At 42.5% G+C, this 21,010-nt stretch overlaps 1 protein-coding gene across 5 annotated transcripts in view; it reads right to left on the bottom strand.

The window, feature by feature from the left end:
* The window catches only part of CYSTM1 (cysteine rich transmembrane module containing 1), a 68,697-nt gene that overhangs the window by 32,173 nt on the left and 15,514 nt on the right, over positions 1-21,010 (bottom strand). For all 5 annotated transcript variants that reach the window (XM_024246947.2, XM_054556638.2, XM_054556636.2 and 2 more), the window contains exon 2: positions 16,859-17,065. In XM_024246947.2, coding sequence (XP_024102715.1) covers positions 16,859-17,045 — 187 coding nt within the window. In that variant the 5' untranslated portion in view covers positions 17,046-17,065. The remainder of the gene's footprint in view (positions 1-16,858; positions 17,066-21,010) is intronic.

Below are 21,010 nucleotides of genomic sequence, written 5' to 3'. Positions count from 1 at the left end.
GATCTGGGGGATCATAGACAAGACGTTATTACAGCTTCTCTAAGACCCTGGTTCCACAGATGTAAAATTTGAGATACCACTACCCTGAAGAGCTGTCATAAAACTTGGAAGCCATGTTTACAATGCTCTCAGCCCAGTATCAGGGATTTCAGTAGGTGCTCAGAAAATGGTGGTAGTTGCTGAGGAGCATAGCCTCTGGAATCAGATTGCTAGGTTTGAATCTCAGCTCCATCACTTCTTAGCTCTGTGACCATGAACAAGTTAGCCTTTCCGTGCTTCAGTTTCTTCATCTATATGATGGAAATAAGAAGACCTACCTTGCAGGGTTGTTCTTAGGACTAGATGAGCTAATATACAAAAGTGCTTGACACATAGTAACTACTAGACAAATACTGGTTCTATTATTTGGCTAGTATTTATTATTTAATAATTAATACTTAAAAACTTAAACCACTGGTCCCAAACTCTTCTGGTTCTGGTGGTTTTAATCTAGAAATTGTTACCAAACATCCAGATTCTCTAGCCCCAGACTGCAGAGAGGCTCAGAAACACAGCCTGTCCAGTCAGGAAAGAGTTCTTTATAGTTCCCACTTCCCAAAACCTTCTCCCTCAGCCGGCCACCAGAAAAAGTCATGTATTTTTCAGCTGCTCATGAAGCTTATTAGGAAGAACTTTTCCTTCATTGGGTTCAAAAGCAATGGCTCACTTAAAATTTTAATTAAGGCCAGGTGCAGTGGCTCACGCCTGTAATCCCAGCACTTTGGGAGGCCGAGGCGGGCAGATGGTTTGAGCCCAGGAACTCAAGACCAGCCTGTGTAACAGAGCGAGACCCTGTCTCTACAAAAAAAACAAAAATTAGCTGGGCATGGTGGTGCATACCTGTGGTCCCGGTTACTCAGGTGGCTAAGGTGGGATTATTTGAGCCTTGGGAGGCGGAGGTTGGAATGAGCCGAAGTTGCACCACTGCACTCCAGCATGGGCAACAGAGCAAGACCCTATCTCAAAAAAAAAAAAAAAAGAAAAAAAAAAATTTTCTTAAATTAAGACTCTATGGCAGTGGTTCTCAAAGGAGGGGTGATGTTGGCCCCTAGGGGACATTTGGTAATGTCTAGAGACATTTTCAGTTGTTATAACTGAGGTGATTGCTACTACTGGTATTTAATAGTAGAGGCTAGGGATGCTGCTGAGCATCCTACAATACACAGGAGAGCCCCCACAACAAAAAATCATCTGGCCCAAGTGTCAATAGCACTGAGGCTGAGAAACTTTAACCTATAGAAAAGCTGCTTATGACAAAAGTGGGTGGGGTGGGGGACCAAAATACACAGTGGTATCTACATTATAGTGGTAGCCAGGTACAAATGACATGTGCGTATAAACAAAAACTGACTAGGAAATAAGACCATGAAAATGATTTGAGAAAGTAGGGTGTGTGAATTATGATAATTAAAAAAAATTTTACGAGCATTATTACTATGTTTAAGGACCAGAAAAAGAGTGAAGGCCAGAACTCAGTGGAGGCAAGAATGCCCCAAAACTACATCTCTCCATTCTGATTATTCAGACACCTGTGACTGCTGGTATTATAACAGTGCTCCAACCCCCTGCTACATAATGAATATTCTGCTTAGGTCCCAACAAATGAGTAAGGTGAGAAAGGAAAAAAAAAGTGCAAACAGCCAGGCGCGGTGGCTCACGCCTGTAATCCCAGTACTTTGGGAGGCTGAGGTGGGCAGATCACCTGAGGTCAGGAGTTTGAGACCAGCCTGGCCAACATGGTGAAACCCTGTCTCTACAAAAATACAAAATTACCGGGCGCAGTGGCTCACGCCTGTAATCCCAGCACTTTGGGAGGCAAGGCAGGTGGATCACAAGGTTAGGAGTTCGAGACCAGCCTGGTCAATATGGTGAAACCCCGCCTTTACTAAAAATACAAAAATTAGCTGGGCGTGGTGGCAGGCATCTGTAGTCCCAGCTATTTGGGAGGCTGAGGCAGGAGAATCGCTTGAACCCGGGAGGCGGAGGTTGCAGTGAGCTGAGATCACGCCACTGCACTCTAGCCTGGGTGACAGAGCAAGACTCCATCTCAAAAAAAAAAAAAAAAAAAAATTGCCAGGCATGATGGTGTGTGCCTGTAATCCCAGCTACTCGGAAGGCTCAGGCAGGATAATCGCTTGAACCCAGGAGGCAGAGGATGCAGTGAGCTGAGATCACACCATTGCACTCCAGCCTGGGCAATAGAGCAAGACTCCATTTCAAAAAAAAAAAAAGAAAGTACAAGAAGTCTTTTCTACAAAATCAAGCCCAGAGTTTAACCACTTAAAAAAGCTTATTCCAGTCCCCTTCTGTCTTCTTTCCTGCATATCTTTAAACTCTTCTTCATGTTGAATCACGTGACAAGTAGTTACTGGTGAATGGTTAAATTAGACAAGGTTTCCTATCATGGACCTTTCAGATAGTAGAGAAGACCTTAATTCTTTTTTTTTTTTTTTTGAGATAGAGTCTCGCTCTGTCACCCAGGCTGGAGTGCAGTGGCGTGATCTGGGACTACAGGTGCCCGCCACTACGCCTGGCTAATTTTTTGTATTTTTAGTAGAGACAGGGTTTCACCGTGTTAGCCAGGATGGTCTCAATCTCCTGACCTCGTGATCTGCCTGCCTCGGCCTCCCAAAGTGCTGGGATTACAGGCGTGAGCCACCACACCCGGCCAAGAAGACCTTAATTATTTAAAAATATTTTTTATTTTAATTTTTGTGGGTACATAGTAGGTGTATATATTTATGGGGTACATGGGATGTTTTGATATGTAATGCATAATAATCACATCATAGAGAATAGGGTATCCTTTCCCTCAAGTATTTATCGTTTGTGTTACAAATAATCAAATTATACTCTTTTAGTTATTTTTAAATGTATAATAAAATTATTATTGACTATAGTCACTCTGTTGTGCTAGCAAATACCAGACTCATTCATTCTTTCTAACTATTCTTTTGTATCCATTAACCATTCCCACCTCCCCCTACTACCCTTGCCAGCCTCTGGTTACCATCCTACTCTCTATCTCCATGAGTTCAATTGTTCTGATTTTTAGATCCCACAAATAAGTGAGAACACGCAATGTTTGTCTTTGTGCCTGCCTTATTTCACTTAGCATAATGGCCTCCAGTTCCATCCATGTTGTTGCAAATGATCTCATTCTTTTTTATGACTGCATACTACTCCACTGTGAATAAATACCACATTTTAAAAAATCCAGTCATCTGCTGAGGCATGTAGGTTGTTTCCAGATTTTAGCTATTGTGAACAAAGCTGCAACAAACATGAGAGTGCAGGTATCTCTTTGATATATTGATTTCCTTCCTTTTGGGTAAATACTCAGCAGTGGGATTGCTGGATCATAGAGTACCTCTATTTTTAGTTTTTTGAGGAACCTCCAAACTGTTCCCTATAGTAGCTGTACTAATTTACATTCCCCCCAACAGTGTACAAGGGTTCCCTTTTCTCCACAACCTCTCCAGCATTTGTTATTGCCTGGAAAAGACCTTAATTCTTTAACTAGAGTCAAGACTATAAAATTACAAATCAAGATAGTACTATGAAGGACAGAAATCTGATCCAGACTGGGAGGTGAGGAGTACCACTCAGATGTGAATGATTAATAGGGGTTACCTATACTAAGCCAAGAGAGGAGCAAAGAATTTCCCAAGCCATACAGAGGAAGTGGCATTTGCAAAAGCCATGTGGAAGGAGGGAGCCTGATGATGCTGAGAAACTGAAACTGAACCTGGTAGCAGGGCCAGACCATGAAAGGCCCCTAAGTTTTTTGGAATGCTGGTCTTTAAGAAAAACAGAAAATCACTAAGCGGGGAGAAAAAATATTTAAATCCTTGAGTTGTACATTAAATTCCTACTTTGGCACATCCAAGGGTCAGGTGAGGCAATTACTCCCACTAGGACCTCTTTACCCTCAAGTAATCTGAAATATTTGACCTATCACAGGAAAGCCTAGTACAGTGGCAAATCGTCTACGCCAAATGTAGGCCAACAGAACACTGCAATAAGTAAGGAGGGGTAGTTTTCCTCCAAACTGAGGATCAGCAAGTTGTAAGTCCAGTGCCCTCTCTGGGGTAGGGGAAAGGGAAGCCCTCGAGATAGCTGATGTTTGAGCTCTTTTCAAGAGCCAGGAATTTCAGAAGGACCCCATAAGCAGCCTGTCTTCTAGTTGAGGGGCCAGGGAAGACGGTTCTGTGGCCACCAGAGCTCTCTCTCTCTCTTCTCATAGCAAAAGGTATATATGTGTCTAGACCCACTTGCTGGGTCAGAAACCACAAGCTTCTCAAGCCTCTGACAGACCCAGCTAAAGTCTTAAAATATGCTGGCCCTGTCTATGTGAAACTTTTCCAAGGCATTCCATGAAAACACCATTTGGGCATTGGAAGATTCAAATGAATGTCCCAGGATATGTGCTCAGAGATGTGAAAGGAAGGAGGAAAGTTAAATGGATTATCCTCAGTTTAGAAGATAAACTGGGACAGGCATGGTGGCACACGCCTGTAATCCCAGCACTTTGGGGAGTCTGAGGCGGGCAGATCACTTGAGTCCAGGAGCTCAAGACCAACCGGGGCAGTGTTTGGTGAGACCCCGTCTCTACAAAAAATTTTTAAAAAAATAGCTAGGTACAATGGCACATGCCCGTGGTCCCAGCTACTTGAGAGGCTGAGATGGGAGAATCACTTGAGCCCAGGAAGTCAAGGCTGCAGTGAACCTTGTTTATGCCACTATACTCCAGCCTGGGTGACAGAGCAAGATCCTGTCTCAAAAAACAAACAAACAAACAAACAAACAAACAAACAACAGTGCTCAGCACAAGGCCTGACACATGTCAGCAATTCAGGAAGCAGCAGCTCAATACTCCCAGGATTCTGTACAGATGAGAGGAGGAAGAAAAGGAACCCAAGGTAAGGCCAGAAGGAGAAATACCTCACAGGATACCCTGTGCAGCCCGAGAAGATTGGGAGAGGGGGACATTCAACTATTCAAGAAATATTTAAAATTCAGTAGTGAATATAACATTCAAAAATCTCTGCCTTCAAGGAGCTTATACTCCAGTGGGAAGAGAAAGGCAGCCAATGAACAAGTAAACAGAGTATGTCAGGCAAGGAAAACAGGCAGAACAGGGACAGAGTGTGTCAGTGGGGGCGCTACAATTATATGGGGTGGGGGATCGGGAGGTGACTGGAAGGCCTTTCTGACTAGGTGGCAGCTGAACAAGACTCAAAAGAAAGTGAGACTGTAAGCTGTGGATGTCTGAGGGAAGGGCATGACAAGGGCAAAAAGGCCCTAGAGTTGGAATGTGCCTGGTGAGGAAGGGAGGGAAGGTGGAGCAGAGGGCACAGGGGCGAAGTGGCAGGAGTCAGAGAGGTGGCAGCAGCCCACTCACAAAGGGACTTGCTAGTTGCATCAAGGATTCTAGATTTCACTCCAGTGAAATGGAAAGCTATTAGGCGGTCTGAAAATAAGACAGCAGAGGGCATGAGCAGGAGGAGGGGATGAATTTTATGGCCATGATTGCAGACGAGAGATGACTTTGGAGCTGTCCCAGTTTCCTCAGGCCAGTGGGGATAGATCAGGAGTGACCCTCAGCAACTGGCTTTCCCTGCTTTCCAGAGAGCTTTGTCTTCCCCACCCCTATCCATCCCTAAGCAAAAATTCAGAAAATTTGTGTGGGCCAGGGGAGGGTACTAACTTCCTCATTGCTCATCAAGGTGCCATAAACTGTAAAGATGCATTACTTTATTTATTCTTTATCACAATCCTGTAATCCCAGCTCTACAGACAAGAAAGCAGAAGCTCAGGGAACTGGAAAAACTCTACCTAGATTCTAAGCCAACGTGGCTTTTGGTGGCACTAAGCAGTGTCCTTGTTGGGACATTCTGTCATCTGATACCTGGCAAAGAAAGAAGGCACTGGACTGGTCTATGCTGGAAAGGCTTTCCAGGGCAATGAAAATGCCTGATTGGAGTTTCTGATGAAAGAAAGTATAAAAGGCTCAAACAAGCCAGGCAGTAATTCCATACTTAGAGCCAATTAGTCAGAGATGCCAGACCGTTAAATTTCCTTCCTCTTCTTTCCTCACACTGACTAATGAAAGCAGCATGAGACACCAAGAAGAGTGTGCAGGAGAAATATGCCATTCTATCACCTCCCCCACAATCTCTGACCGTGGAATATAGAGGCCTCTCAACATTCCGCTGGCTGGTCAATGGCCCGGTGGGCCCAAAAGGGTACCCCTGAAGATGCACTCCCTTTTCATGTCTTCAAATCACAAAGAACCAGGGTCACTGGGTAGTTCCCAACATACAGGCTTAGAAATCTGGTTCAAAGGCCCATGAGGCTTTTGAGCTCCATGGGGGCATCCCAATGGACTGTGCTAAAGTAGAACTTATTTCATTTTAAATCCTTATGTTGCCAGATACCACAGTCCTACCCCAGAAGAACATAAATAAAATCCCAATATCTGGACTTATGGGAGTTAAATAGCAAGGGAAGGGTCTCTAAGGGAAAGTGACAAGGGGACCAGACACTGAACATTAACTCACAACCACCCTTTGAAATGGTAATATTTGCATTCATCTAACACATATTTACTGAGCATATACACATACACATACACACACACACACACACACACACACACACACAAACGTGCTCAGCACTGTTGAAGATGCAGTGGAAGCAGAGGTGACAGAAGAAAAAAGCACTTGTCTTTGAGAAGCATACAAGGGGAGGCAGGGCACACTCAAAGATCAGGGAGGTAAAATAATTTGCTCAGGTCCTAGTGTTAATGAGATTTGAATCCAGCTTTATTGTACTCCACTTTACCTCTGTCTACCAGGAAACTGGTGTTCTGTTATAACTTTTAGGTGGTTTTTTGTTTTGTTTTTGTATGTTTTAGGGGTGTGGGGGGGTACAGATAAGGAAGGGAAAAGGCTGGAAATATTTTCCTTTAGTGGTGTTTGAGAATTTCTGTGGAATCTGTGCTGGATCACAGCAGCAGGGCATAATGAAGAAATGCACTTAGCCTGGGATCAGGAGACGTTTTGTTGTTGTTGAGAGACAGGGTCTTGCTCTGTCGCCCAAGCTGGAGTGCAGTGGCTCAATCTAGTTCACTGTAGCCTGGAACTCCTGGACTCAGGTGATCCTCCTGCCTCAGCCTCCTGAGTAGCTAGGACTACAGGCACGCACTACCACACCTGGATAATTTTATTTTATTATTTGTAGAGATGTGTGGTGTCTTAGTACAGTGCCTAGGCTGGTGTCGAACTCCTGGCCTCAAGTGATCCTCCTGTCTCAGCCTCCCAAAGTGCTGGGATTACAGGCATGAGCCACTGTGCCTGGCAGGAAACTTATATTCTAGTTAAAACTCACTGACCCTGGAAAGTCACTAAACTTCTCTGGGCTTCAGTTTAAATGTCTCTAAAAAGAGGGGGTTAACCTAGCAAGGAATGGTAAATGGGTTCGTCTTACCCCTAACAATTCAAATCTATTCATGGTTCCTGTCTAGAATGCTGGGGTATGCTGAAGCCGTATTCACGCTTAGTGAAAGGAGCTGTAATTGCCTACTGATGTTTGCTATAAGGTCAGAGGGTAATAACTAACCCAGATGATCATGTGAGGACTCTTCCACTTCTGATGATTCAAGGTATCTGAGTGGAAGTCATTTCAATTTGGTGATAAAATAAAAAACCCCCTTCTTCCATGACTTTCTAACCAATTCACAGGAGTATCCTTAAAATGACAGATCACCTATATTCTGATATAAGCCTAGTTATAGTGTTTAATTTTTCACTTTAAACAGTTATGATACTATGGCATATTTATTAGAATCTAGAAATAGTTCTGTTATTTAGAATGTTTCAGTGAACAGGAATTCACCTGTCACCATTGAAACTTGTGGTAATGTTTCCAAAGATCTCCCATCCCATATGCCTTTTTGCAATGTGACTTACCACTCTCCCAACAAGGAATGAAGTCTATTTTCCTCCCCTTGAAACTAGGCTAGATAGACTTCATGTTGCTTTGACCAAGAGTGTGATGGATGTGACATTGTGTGACTTCTGAGCCAAGGGGGTGAAAAAGCCTGATGGATCATTGTATTGTGGCTATGTAAGGTTTGGGGAAATCGGGATGAAAGGTATACAGAACCATTTGTATTATCTTTGCAATGTTTTTCTAAGTCTGAAATTGTTTCAAAATTAGAAGCTAAATCAAAAGTTTTTTGTTTCATTTTTTTTTAAGGCTTTTATTTTATGTTCAGGGGTACATGCGCAGGAAGGCCTGGCAGATTCCATTCTTGCATTGTAACATGGAAAAAACCCACCTACTCTGAAATTCTCATGCTGTGATAGCAGCACTGAGAGACCACACAGAGGGACAGAGACAACCAACCCTAAGCTGTTTCAATCATGTCAGCTGAAATACCAGACGTGATTTTTTTTTTCTTTTTGGATTTGAGATAATTTCTTGTTATAATGAACCAGAATTACAAGGTTCCATTGGAACTGAAACAGCTGACAGAATAGGGTTGAAGTTAATCAAATCTTCAAGGACAATAAGATCAAACAAAGCCAGTAAAAGTGGAGAAACCCAAAACTGGTTTGGAATGCACACAGAAATACTAGCATGTAGGTACCTCCTGACCCCTCCCAGCAGTTGGCCATCATGCTCCCACCCCTTTCTCCCTTCTAAAGCACTGGCCAAACCAAATGGCTCCTTTCTCTGTATTGCAAGTGTAAGCCAACTCAAGAGTACCCTTTTGGACATAATACAAAGCCAAGAAGAAAGTTTATGGATCATATTGGACAGTAGAAAGTGTACAAACCCAACCCAGCAAATTGCTTATCGTTATCTATGTTCCAGCTTCAGTAGATGCCAACAAGGAACAGAGATGAATCAATCTTTCCTCTCAAGCCCTGCCCAAATTACAGAACCTCTAAGATTGGGGGTGGTTTGTGACGTAACAATAGATAACCAAAACATACATCAACCTTCCACCTATGGCAAATGCCTTAAATTCTGCTCTGGCAAGATCTGGCTGCCAAATGAACCTTTTGGATCTAATCCTTAGGGTGAGATCAGTTTCACACTCTTCTTGGCTAAGTGCTTTTGTTTCCAGAGTTCATTTTATACAGCACCACTGCTCTTACTTCAATAAGATTTATCTTCAGTATATCTTAGAATATTAGCGGGCCAGGCGCAGTGACTCATGCTTCTAATCCCTGCACTTTAGGAGGCCGAGGCAGGTGAATCACCTGAGGTCAGGAGTTTGAGACCAGCCTGGCCAATACAGTGAAATCCCGTCTCTACTAAAAATACAAAAATTAGCTGGGCATGGTGGCGTATGCCTGTAATCCTGGCTACTCGGGAGGCTGAGACAGGAAAATCACTTGAACCTGGGAGGCAGAGGTTGCAGTGACCTGAGATTGTGCCACTGCACTCCAGCCTGGGTGACAGAGCAAGACTCCATCAAAAAAAAAAAAAAAGAGTATTAGAGGATTCCCCCACGTTCTGGTAGGAGGGTTTTCTTCTCCCTGCAATGTTTGTTCCCTCAGAATCTCTTTTTTCTGTTTGGATCATCATCTTTTATCTTGGAGGCTTTCTTTACTCAGATGTCTGGTGAACCTCTGTTGCTGGTTAATATCTAAGGCTAAGGTTCTATCACTTGTAGCCTTAAGAGTCTTGACCAAAACAAATGGTGGAAGCCTAAACACTAAGAGCAAGGTTGATTGAATTCAGACATAAAAAAGCTAAAATGGACTGTACATAAGGTAGACACTATTGAATCTGGAGCAAGAAGGGCTCTGAAAGAAGTCTGTATAGGGTGCAGTTGAAGCAAATAGGAGTGGTAAATTCTACTGGAGGTATAGTATAGGTAAGCAAAAGCTTCAAGGAAGAAGAGATATTTTCTTTTGATCACCGGAGATGTGTAGGGTAGGTTGTGGCAGAGTGGGAATGAGAGGTGGGAAGTAAAGGAAGCAGCACGAACACAGTTAGGGTATATGGACCAGTATGGCTAGTTAGAGGCCTTACCTACACATAGACTACCTAGATGATAATATTCTGGATTTTAAGCTGATGTAATTATTGGATAAGACATCTAGTGGTGGTGGAAGGGGGTGGGTATATTTTGCATATGAGGGGGATGTGAATTGTTGAGAGCAAAGGGCAGAATGTGGTGGACTGTTTGCACAGATGGTCACCAATTCCTCTCACCCTGTATTCACATGCCATTCCTCCAGGATGGAGTCTATTTTATACAAATGTTTATAACAGCCATTATTCATTATTCCTAATAGCCAGAAAGTAGAAACAACCTAAATGCCCATCAGTCAATGAAAGGATAACTAAAATGTGGTATATCCACAATGGAATATTATTTGGCAATAGGAAGGAATAAAGTATTGATACATGCTACAACATAGATGAACCCTGGAAATATCAAGCTAAGTGAAAGAAGCCAGTAACAAAAGACCAAATATTGTATGGTTCCATTTATACAAAATGTCCAGAACAGACAAATCTATAGAGACAGAGTAGATTAATGGTGGGGAAGAGGCCGGGCGCGCTGGCTCACGCCTATAATCCCAGCACTCTGAGAGGCTGAGGTGGGCGGATCATGAGGTCAGGAGAGCAAGACCATCCTGGCTAACACGGTGAAACCCCGTCTCCACTAAAAATAAAAAAATCAGTTGAGCATGGTGGCAGGCGTCTGTAGTCCCAGCTACTCGGGAAGCTGAGGCAGGAGAATGGCGTGAACCCAGGAGGCAGAGCTTGCAGTGAGCCGATATTGTGCCACTACACTCCAGCCTGGGTGACAGAGTGAGACTCTGTCTCAAAAAAAAAAAAAAAAAAAAAGGGGGGGGTGGGGAAGAGTGGAAGGAAATGGGCAGAGATTGCTAAAGGGTTTCTTTTTGGGGTGATGAAAATGTTCTGTATATAGACCAATGGAACAGAACAGAGGCCTCAGAAATAACACCACACATCTATGACCATCTGATCTTTGACAAACCTGACAAAAACCAGCAATGGGGAAAGGAGTCCCTATTTAATAAATGGTGTTGGGAAAACTAGCTAGCCATGTGCAGAAAACTGAAACTGGACTCCTTCCTTATACCTTATATAAAAATTAACTCAATATGGATTAAAGACTTAAACGTAAGACCTAAAACCATAAAAACCCTAGAAGAAAACCTAGGCAATACCATTCAGGACATAGGCATAGGCAAAGACTTCATGGCTAAAACACCAAAAGCAATGGCAACAAAAGCCAACATTGACAAATGGGATCTAATTAAACTAAAGAGCTTCTGCACAGCAAAAGAAACGATCATCAGAGTGAACAGGCAACCTACAATATGGGAGAAAATTTTTGCAATCTATCCATCTGACAAAGGGCCAATATCCAGAATCTACAAGGAACTTAAACAAATTTATGAGAAAAAAACAACCCCATCAAAAAGTGGGCAAAGAATATGAACAGACACTTCTCAAAAGAAGACATTTATGCGTCCAAAAACATATGAAAAAAAGTTCATCATCACTGGTCATTAGAGAAATGCAAATCAAAACCACAATGAGATACCATCTCACGCCAGTTAGAACGGTGATCATTAAAAAGTCAGGAAACGGCTGGGCACGGTGGCTCACGCATGTAATCCCAGCACTTTGGGAGGCCGAGATGGGCAGATCACTAGATCAGGAATTCAACACCAGCCTGACCAATATGGTGAAACCCCATCTCTACTAAAAATACAAAAATTACAGCCATGGTGGCTCATGCATGTAATCCCAGCTACTCAGGGGGCTGAGGCAGGAGAATCGCTTGAACCCCGGAGGTGGAGGGTGCAGTGAGTCAAGATCGCGCCACTGCACTCCAGCCTGGACGACAGTGCGAGACTCCGTCTCAAAAAACACAAAACAAAACAAAAACAATAAGAAGTCAGGAAACAATAGATGCTGGAGAGGATGTGGAGAAATAGAAACGCTTTTACACTGCTGGTGGGAGTGTAAATTAGTTTAACCATTGTGGAAGACAGTGTGGTGATTCCTCAAGGATCTAGAACCAGAAATACCATTTGACCCAGCAATCCTATTGCTGGGATATATACCCAAAGGATTATAAATCATTCTACTATAAAGACACATGCACAGGTATGTTTATTGCAGCATTATTCACAATAGCAAAAACTTGGAACCAACCCAAATGCCCATCAATGATAGACTGGATAAAGAAAATGTGGCACATATACACCATGGAATACTATGCAGCCATAAAAAAGGGTGAGTTCATGTCCTTTGCAGGGACACGGATGAAGCTGGAAACCATCATTCTCAACAAACTAACACAGGAACAGAAAACCAAACACCACATGTTCTTACTCATAAGTGGGAGTTGAACAAAGAGAACACATGGATGAAGGGAGGAGAACATCACACACTGGGGCCTGTCAGGAGGCGGGGGGACTAGGGGAGGGATAGCATTAGGAGAAATACCTAATGTGGATGACGGGTGCAGCAAACCACCATGGCACATGCATACCTATGTAACAAACCTGCACATTCTGCACATGTATCCTAGAACTTAAGGTATAATAATAATAATAAAAGAAAATGTTCTGGAATTATGATAGTGGTGATGGTTGAAAAACTCTGTTGATATACTGAAAACCATTGGATTGTACAACTTTAAATGGGTAAATTGTATGGTACATGAATTATATGTCAAATATACCAAAAAAGAAGGGGGAGGAGGAAGGTGATATCTGTTCCCCCTCCTGTTGAAAGCGGCTGGCCTTGAGACTTGTTTTGAATACTGGAATAAGGGGTAAGTGATGCTGTGCCAGTTCTGGGCCTAGCCCAAAATCCTGGCAGCTTCCACTTTCACTCTATTGGAAGCTAGTTGTCATGTAAAGCAGCTTAAGCTAGACCACCCAATGATGACAGACTATGTGCTGAGAGAGGCCTCGTGGAGGCAAACCAAGACCCTACTCATGTCAGTGAGGTCATCTTGGATAGCCTACACCCAGGCAGGCTGACAGCTGAATTAAGTAACAAGAGTGACCCCACGAAAGATCACACGAAGCAAGAAGAGCCTCCCAGCCAACTCAGAGAATCATGAGAAATAATAAATCATTGTTGTTTTAAGCCAGTGAGTTGGGGGTGATATGTTATACAACAGATAACTGAAACACAACCTTTCTGAGTCTCAGATTCCACTTCTATAACATGAGATTGATACTATGGGGTTGTTGTGAAGATTACATAAAGCTAACACCAAGCATGGCGCTCAACAAATACTAGCTGTTATTCTTAAAAACCACCCAGGAGATCCTTGACATAATCTGCAGGTATGCTCTTCTGGGAGACCTTATTCCTACAAGCACTTGCTGCTTCCAATCACATGGCTTCCAAAAGGTTGGCTTCTTAAAAAAACAAAAGGTGGGTTTTTTTGCTACAATCTCTGACACATGAATTCTAAATCATAAACAGATGACCAAGGAAGATTCTGCTTAGGTTAGCCATCTACCCGACCCTGCTCATCCATTCATCACACCTTTATTAAGCCCTAACTAATTACCAGACACCAATTAAGGATAAAGGAGATCCTCCCTCCTTTGAAAAAGAAACCATTTCTACCTATGTATCCATTAACATAATATGCCACACACTTGAACTTGAGTGGAGAGAGTATCTACAGTAGTAGGTAAATCTAAAATCATTCAGCTGGAAAGAAAAAGCGTAAATTTCCATATACAGCTCAGATACACAGCATGAGAAAACATAATTCTGACTGGGAATCCCACAAGCAATACCAGAGCAAGGAATAAAATGGGTCCCTAAAGGTTCATCACTCAGTGAGGCTACATTCTTCCAAGAGTCCCATTCACAGAACATGGACCCCAGGTGACAAAATTTGACCATTTGGCACTACCTGCTATGTCTGGGTGCAGAAAGGATCTGGGCAGTTAATAATTCACAAGCTAATGACAGAGAAAGAAATTCCTGGGTATATCTGTAGGAAAGGATATTAAACAGCTTTCAACTGCATTTGTGAAATCAATCATGATTGGTAACACTGAACTAAGGAGACTTTTAACACTAAAAAGAATTAAGAAATTATTTTTCATCAAAAAGGCTGACATCAATACTTAAATTACATGAAAGGTAAGAAAGATGACCAAATCTGTATTTTCTGCATGAACAGTGGACAAAGTCCATTGAACTTAGGAAGCACTTATTCTAAATGAACTCAATAAAGTTCTACACTCATCAAATGCTAGTTAGAGAGTCAGTATAAACAATATTGGCCTAGAAATGGACAGGAAGACCATGAGGGCTATAGGTGAAAGACCTAACACCAGGCAGGCATTGGGCTGAGTCTACCGGATAACTCAAATGCTGGGCTATCTTTCTCTGCTGACATATAACATACAACAAAGTACACAAGTCATAACTATCTATCTTGAAGAATGTTTATATCAAGATTAAGATACAGAATATTCCTAACACCCCAGAAAGTTCCTTTGTTCCCAACCCAATGAATAACCAGTCCCACCCTAGTTTCCTAACTCCACAGCCAGGAGTAACCATTATTTTGATCTCTGGCATCATACATACTTTTTGTCTGTTTTTGAATTTCACATAAATGGAATCATACCATATGTAGTCTTTTCTGCTTTCTTTTATTCATCACAGGGTTACCTTATTTTGAAGCAGAAAACCCAGAAGCTGAGGTTTATTTTCAGAAAATGTTTCTCTGATGTCACAGGCCTGAATACCAACTACTCCGATTACACTAGTTATACTTCCTGCCCTCTTCTGGGCATGCATTATAAAAACTGTTACAACAGAACACAATCTTGGATTGCAAAAGCTTCCTTCCAGATAAATTAAATTCTTTAAAGGTATTCAAATATTCTATTCAATCTTAACAGAGTATAAGCTTTGCCACTATAAAAGTATAATCTTTTCCATGAATGCAAAATTCTTACTCTAGAGAATCATCAAGTCCTAGAATAAAATTAGCCATCAATTCTGTTATTACTTTTGATTAGTAAAGAACTAAATGACAGGAAAGTCTCTAAGAGGAAGCATAAGGCACTAAATTCAGATGAATGTGAGTCAGCTCAGAAAAGGCAGGAGAGGAACAACAGTACAGCAATAAATTATAGGTACAGATTCTGAGGCCAAGCTATCAGGATTCTAATCTGGAAAGTGCCCCTTCTAGCTAGGTGACCTTGGGCAAGTCATTACTCTAACTTTGTACCTCTATTACATCACTATAAAATGGGAATGACTTTATAGGATTGTTGCAAGGATTAAATGTTAATGTATATAAAGCACTTAGGAGACCATGTGACACACAATAATCACTTTTTTTTTTTTTTTGAGATGGAGTCTCACTCTGTCGCCAGGCTAGAGTGCACGATGTGAACTCGGCTCACAGCAACCTCTGCCTCCCAGGTTCAAGCCATTCTCCTGCCTCAGCCTCCTGAGTAGCTGGGACTATAGACGCGTACCACCATGCCTGGCTAGTTTTTGCATTTTTAGTAGAGATGGGATTTCACCATGTTGGCCAGGCTGGTCTTGAACTCCTGACCTCAGGTGATCTGCCCGCCTTGGCCTCCCAAAGTGCTGGGATTACAGTCATGAGCCACTGTGCCTGGCCATAATAAGCACTTTTTAAGAATTAGCTATCTGGGCCAGGCAGACTGGCTCACGTCTGTAATCCCAGCACTTTGGGAGGCCAAGGGGGGGCGGATCACGAGGTCAGGAGATCGAGACCATCCTGGCTAACACAGTGAAACCCCATCTCTGCTAAAAATATAAAAAATTAGCCGGGCGTGGTGGCGGGCGCCTGTAGTCCTACTTACTCGGGAGGCTGAGGCAGGAGAACGGCGTGAACCCAGGAGGCGGAGCTTGCAGTGAGCCGAGATCACGCCACTGCACTCCAGCCTGGGCAACAGAGTGAGACTCCATCTCAAAAAAATAAAAATAAATAAAAGCTGAAAGGGCTAATTAAGAGAGCAGCTATTCTGCCAACCAAAGGGCTATAAAATAGTGTGACCAAGACATCTAGCACAGTGCTCCTCAAGATATTTTATTTTTAATCTTTCAGACTGATACTTTCTGTAAAATGCAAGATTACACGCTTGGATGTCACAGCAATACCAAATTGCTCTAAAAGTTTCTAAATGTTTACTCTCACTTTCTGTACATATAATATAGTCCATAACTGTTCACTGTTCATTGACTGGCATTTGTGTGCAGACTGAACTTTGAGTAACACTGTTCTATAGCACACAAGAAGGACTCAAGAGCCTCCTGAAAACTCAACTGGCAGGTTAAATAGAATTATGAAAACACTTAGTAAGAAAAAAAAAAAAAAAAACTCCAGTAGCAGGGGCAAGAGGATGACTTGAGGGTCAACAAGCTGACAGATAAAATAAACTCAAGAGGCTAATTACTAAACCTAAAATACAAAGCTGGCTGCAGAGCAAAGACTCAACTGCTAATTCCTTCCCCACCCCCAAGTGCTCTAGAGGGTAGCCCTCAGAAAACACGTTGGCCAGGAAGTCATCAGCCCCAGAGGGGACAAGAGGTGTGAATATAGTAGGCAGAGCTGACTTGGGCCTCTTCTCAGGAGTAAGAATCCACCCTAAGCCATCATCAAGCTTTGGAGACATCAAGCGCAAGTTGCAAAGGCTGGAAAGAGTTTCTTCTCTGCCAAAGAAAACATGCAAACATTTCCTTTGGTGACATGGGACTGCACACCCACATATTCAGAGACACACACCTGTGGTTTTAGGAGGCTCCTGAGGTCCACCCTGCCAGCCGTACTGTGGGTATCCTTGGTAGGGGTACCCTTGAGGAGGTGGGTAGGGTCCCCCCATAGGTCCTGGACCCATTGGTTGTGGTGGATAAGGTGGGTATGGGGCCGTTGGACCAGGGCCCGGATATGGTGGAGGGTTCTCTTGGTTCATCGGAGACCTGTAAAGTGCACCTAAGAGACAAAAAAAAAATGAAAATTATTTGCATTTAACTGTGGAAATCATCAGGAATAAAATCCTAACCCATAAGATCATTTACAAAATACCTTCAAGGTGTATCAAGCCTTGTGCAAAACTCTAGCTCTGCCCATTTTGTTTCCTTCTCACCATCACTACAATTGGCAATTATCTTACATATTTATTTGCCTTTTGTCTATTTCCTCCACTAGACTGTAGGCTGTGACAGTAGACATCAAGTAAGTTTTGGATCACCACCATGTCCCTAGAGCACTGCAGAGTGCCTGGTACAAGACAGTCCCCTAAATAAATGTGTTAAATGAATAGCAAGATATTTTGTTTTTTAATTCCTCTGAAATGTCCATAAATGTGACGGGATAGCTTTAAGAAAGTGTTCTAACAGCACTATGAGTCTTATCGGTGGATGCTGATCCACTACTAGAAACCCTCCAATCAACAGGGCTGGGCCACAGTGGAGGCTTCTAATGAGCAGCACTGGCAGCAATGACCAACCAAAGTTTGTAACCATCACCATTGCTCTGGGGATTGGGGTGATCTGGTTGTTCTCCCCAGACCCGCTGCTCTGAGCAGTTGGACAGCGCTGTCCATAGAGAATGCCAAGCATCTCCTCTGCCCATCCAGGCCCCTGAGACTCTGGAGGGCTCACCAGGAACACTTATTTGTGTTTACAGGACCCTGTCCTCCATGGTTTGCTTCTGTGAGGGAAGCCACGCTTCCCAGCCCCCAAGCCTGTTAATCATTCTCTTGATTGGGCTTGAAGTTTTCAGGGCCAGCGTCTTGTTTCTATTATCTCTTTAAGCTCCACAGTGCCTGGCACGGTGACTTTCAGATTAAAAACAAACAAATGGCCAGGTGTGGTGGCTCATGCCTGTAATCCCAGCACCTTGGGAGGCCGAGGCGGACGGATCACGTTGAGATTGAGACCATCCTGGCTAACGTGAAACCCCGTCTCTACTAAAAATACAAAAAATTAGCCGGGCATGGTGGCATGTGCTTGTAGTCCCGCTACTCAGGAGGCTGAGGCAGGAGAATCGCTTGAACTTGGGAGACAGAGGTTGCAATGAGCTGAGATCATGCCACTGCACTCCAGCCTGGGCAACAAAGCGAGACACCATCTCAAAAACAAACAAACAAACAAACAAACAATTACTGGGGAATGCAAAGTATAAACTCTATGGATGACTCACTTAAACAACATATCATCTGTCATACTGCTGCCTTGTTCTGTTACCCATATCTTACATCGATAGTTAACTTTTTACCTATTTCAGTGTCTTCTATCCCCAACCAAATAGTAGGGAAGAGTCTCAGATTCAAAATGTAATAATTTCACTATTAATTCTTTTCCATAACAGTCAATCAATAAATTCCTAAGTGACTTTATTATATAAAGGACAGAATCGTTGTAAACAGTCTAGGTTCCCTAGAAAATCTGGATTACAGTAGCAGTGGACTTTGATGGTTGCCCACACAACATCCATATTCTCCCCTCCTAACAGTAGTCAGGTTTCCAGGTAGATCTCTGCTCATTCTTCCTGTAGTTCATGTGCTTCAGGGAAAGCTCGTCCCATCCAGCTCCAGGGTGAACCCAGTCTATCTAAGCCAATTGGGGTCACTCTCTCCACTTTTTCATCATGATTGATTCAAGGAATTCAGGACTTTACCCAGATGCAAATGGCATTCCCTGGCCACTGGGACTGGTTCTGAAGTGGTTCAATCAGTAAAAAGCTCAGACTCTCTTAACACACTCCCACTGAACCTTCCCTTCCCCTGTACAAAGGTATATACAAAGTCTAGGAAAGATATGGCCTACAAAATTGCTGACAGCCAATCTGCAGCCCTGAGAAGGAGCCAGTTTTAAGTGGGCCATTCAGAAAGGCAGAGCAGAAAAAAGGAAAGAAATGGGATTCCAGATGACTTTATAACAGCCCATAAATCAAAGACTAAAGCCTGGCCTAACCTAAACTACCTCTATAGAATTTCCAGTCCTGGAAACCAATGGTAAGGTAAGGTAATGAACCCTTCTGGGTGACATTCACAAACATACATTTATTAAGTGCTTTCTTGACACTGGGCTAAGTAGTGGGGTATAGAGATCAATATGCCTCAAACCCTACCCTTGGGCAACTGGTTGAAACAAACATAAGGACAATGATTTTCAGAAAATGTGGTAAACAGACTGCTGGGTAGGAGTAGGGGTTTAAACCTAGTAGGAGGTGCTGATCGAGAGAGTGTCATTTGAAGGAGTTGATTGTAAATTGAAACTCTATGTTATGGGATCAAATGGCTTGAGGGTCTCTATTTCAACCACATCTGTATTGCCTCCCATTTTTGACACCATCTTATTTTTCCAGGGCCTGAAAGGGACTCAGGAAAAAAGTAGAGTCCTTTCCCTTCTCTGCGCTCTGGTCTGCAACTGGCAACACATCCTGACCTAAGGAACCCTAATGCAAAGGCTCATGGTGATTAACACTACAATTATCATATGAATTTGGACAAAAGCAAATGCATTTTGTTTCCTCTCTCCTACCAGGAAGGCTGTAGAAAGCCTAGTGAGCCCTGGTTAACACAGAAATCAGTCTCGTTAATCCCCATATGGCCATTCCATTATTTATTTTTAAATCACAGAAGTACAATACAGTTATCATAACTACTTCTGTCCTGAAATTCAGTGTGTGTAACCTAACTTCATTAAAACTGTAGTTTAACTTGATCAGTTCAACAAGACCATGTAGATCATTCTCACTCTAGCAAAGTCTGGACCTATATTTCTTTGAAGACATTGTTCATCTAAAAACAATGGGCAGTGAGGAGAAAAAAGAACAGAGTATAGAACTACAACTTCAGACCTCAATGTTTCATGACTTTTCTTGGTCCATTTGTTTGCATCTATTCCTCATTATCCTGTGCAGTTCTCTCCCTAAGAACCTCAAAGCTCTCTTCCAAGTGTATGCGTCCTCCCCACTTACCCCTCATCATGTTTCCCTCTCATTTTTGGTATGTATCTTTCTCCAACTGCCTGAGGAAAAAAACATGTAAGGTCTAGAAGGGAAAAGTCCCATGAGTTATTCACAGAGGCACTTATACAAAGCATAAACTACAAAGGTGCTCCAGCTACCATGACCTCCTTCCACACATACATTCTTTCCCTTTGTTCCCAATATAGACAGTCATCTTGGAGGAATAAAAATCTGGATCTATTTTCAGTTTCCTCTAAACAAGAAAAAAATCCCAGTGAGAGAATGCAAAAGTCACAGAAAGAGCATCTGTGCTGGATGAGAGATCCTAGAGCTGGCATTTGAAAAACAGGACTTCATCCAGTGGGAATCCATTGTTCCCAAGCTGGTAAAGAAGCAAAGCAAAGCAAAAAAGATTACCTAACACTGACACAGTATAGTACAAACCACTTTACATAACCAAAACTCAAAAGAGCTTTAAATTTAAGGTATGATACTGAACTTTGTAACATGACTGCTTTCCCTTATAAATTTGGTCAGGTAAAATATAAACCCTACTCTAGTGACGTGTTTCACTACAGATCAAATGCAAACAGTGTAAATTGTAGCATTAAACACAAATCAGAGCTCTAAAAGGGACAGCTAAAATAGTGCTGCAGTCAAGATCCATTAATAGACTGCACTGAACACTGCCATCCCACGATCTCATTCAAGACATACTCAGAGTCACGGGATTAGCAGTCACTCAACCACACAATGAGAAGGGCAGAAACTATTCTTTGGGAAAGTGGTCAATGGAGATAAGACCTCATCAAAGTAGAGATGGAGGAAAAAAACAATATATTTCAATGTTGTTATTTTTTAAATTACAAGACACCTGCTAGACAGACTGGCACTGACTCTGCAGACAGTAAAGTGGAAAATTTTCCTCTGGAAAACTGAACAGTCCCAATGGAAAAAAAA

This window comes from Pongo abelii, chromosome 4 (assembly GCF_028885655.2).
Source record: "Pongo abelii isolate AG06213 chromosome 4, NHGRI_mPonAbe1-v2.0_pri, whole genome shotgun sequence".
NCBI lineage: Eukaryota > Metazoa > Chordata > Mammalia > Primates > Hominidae > Pongo > Pongo abelii.
The sequence above is the reverse complement of the archived record's forward strand: the minus strand, read 5'-3'. Positions and strand labels throughout refer to the sequence as shown.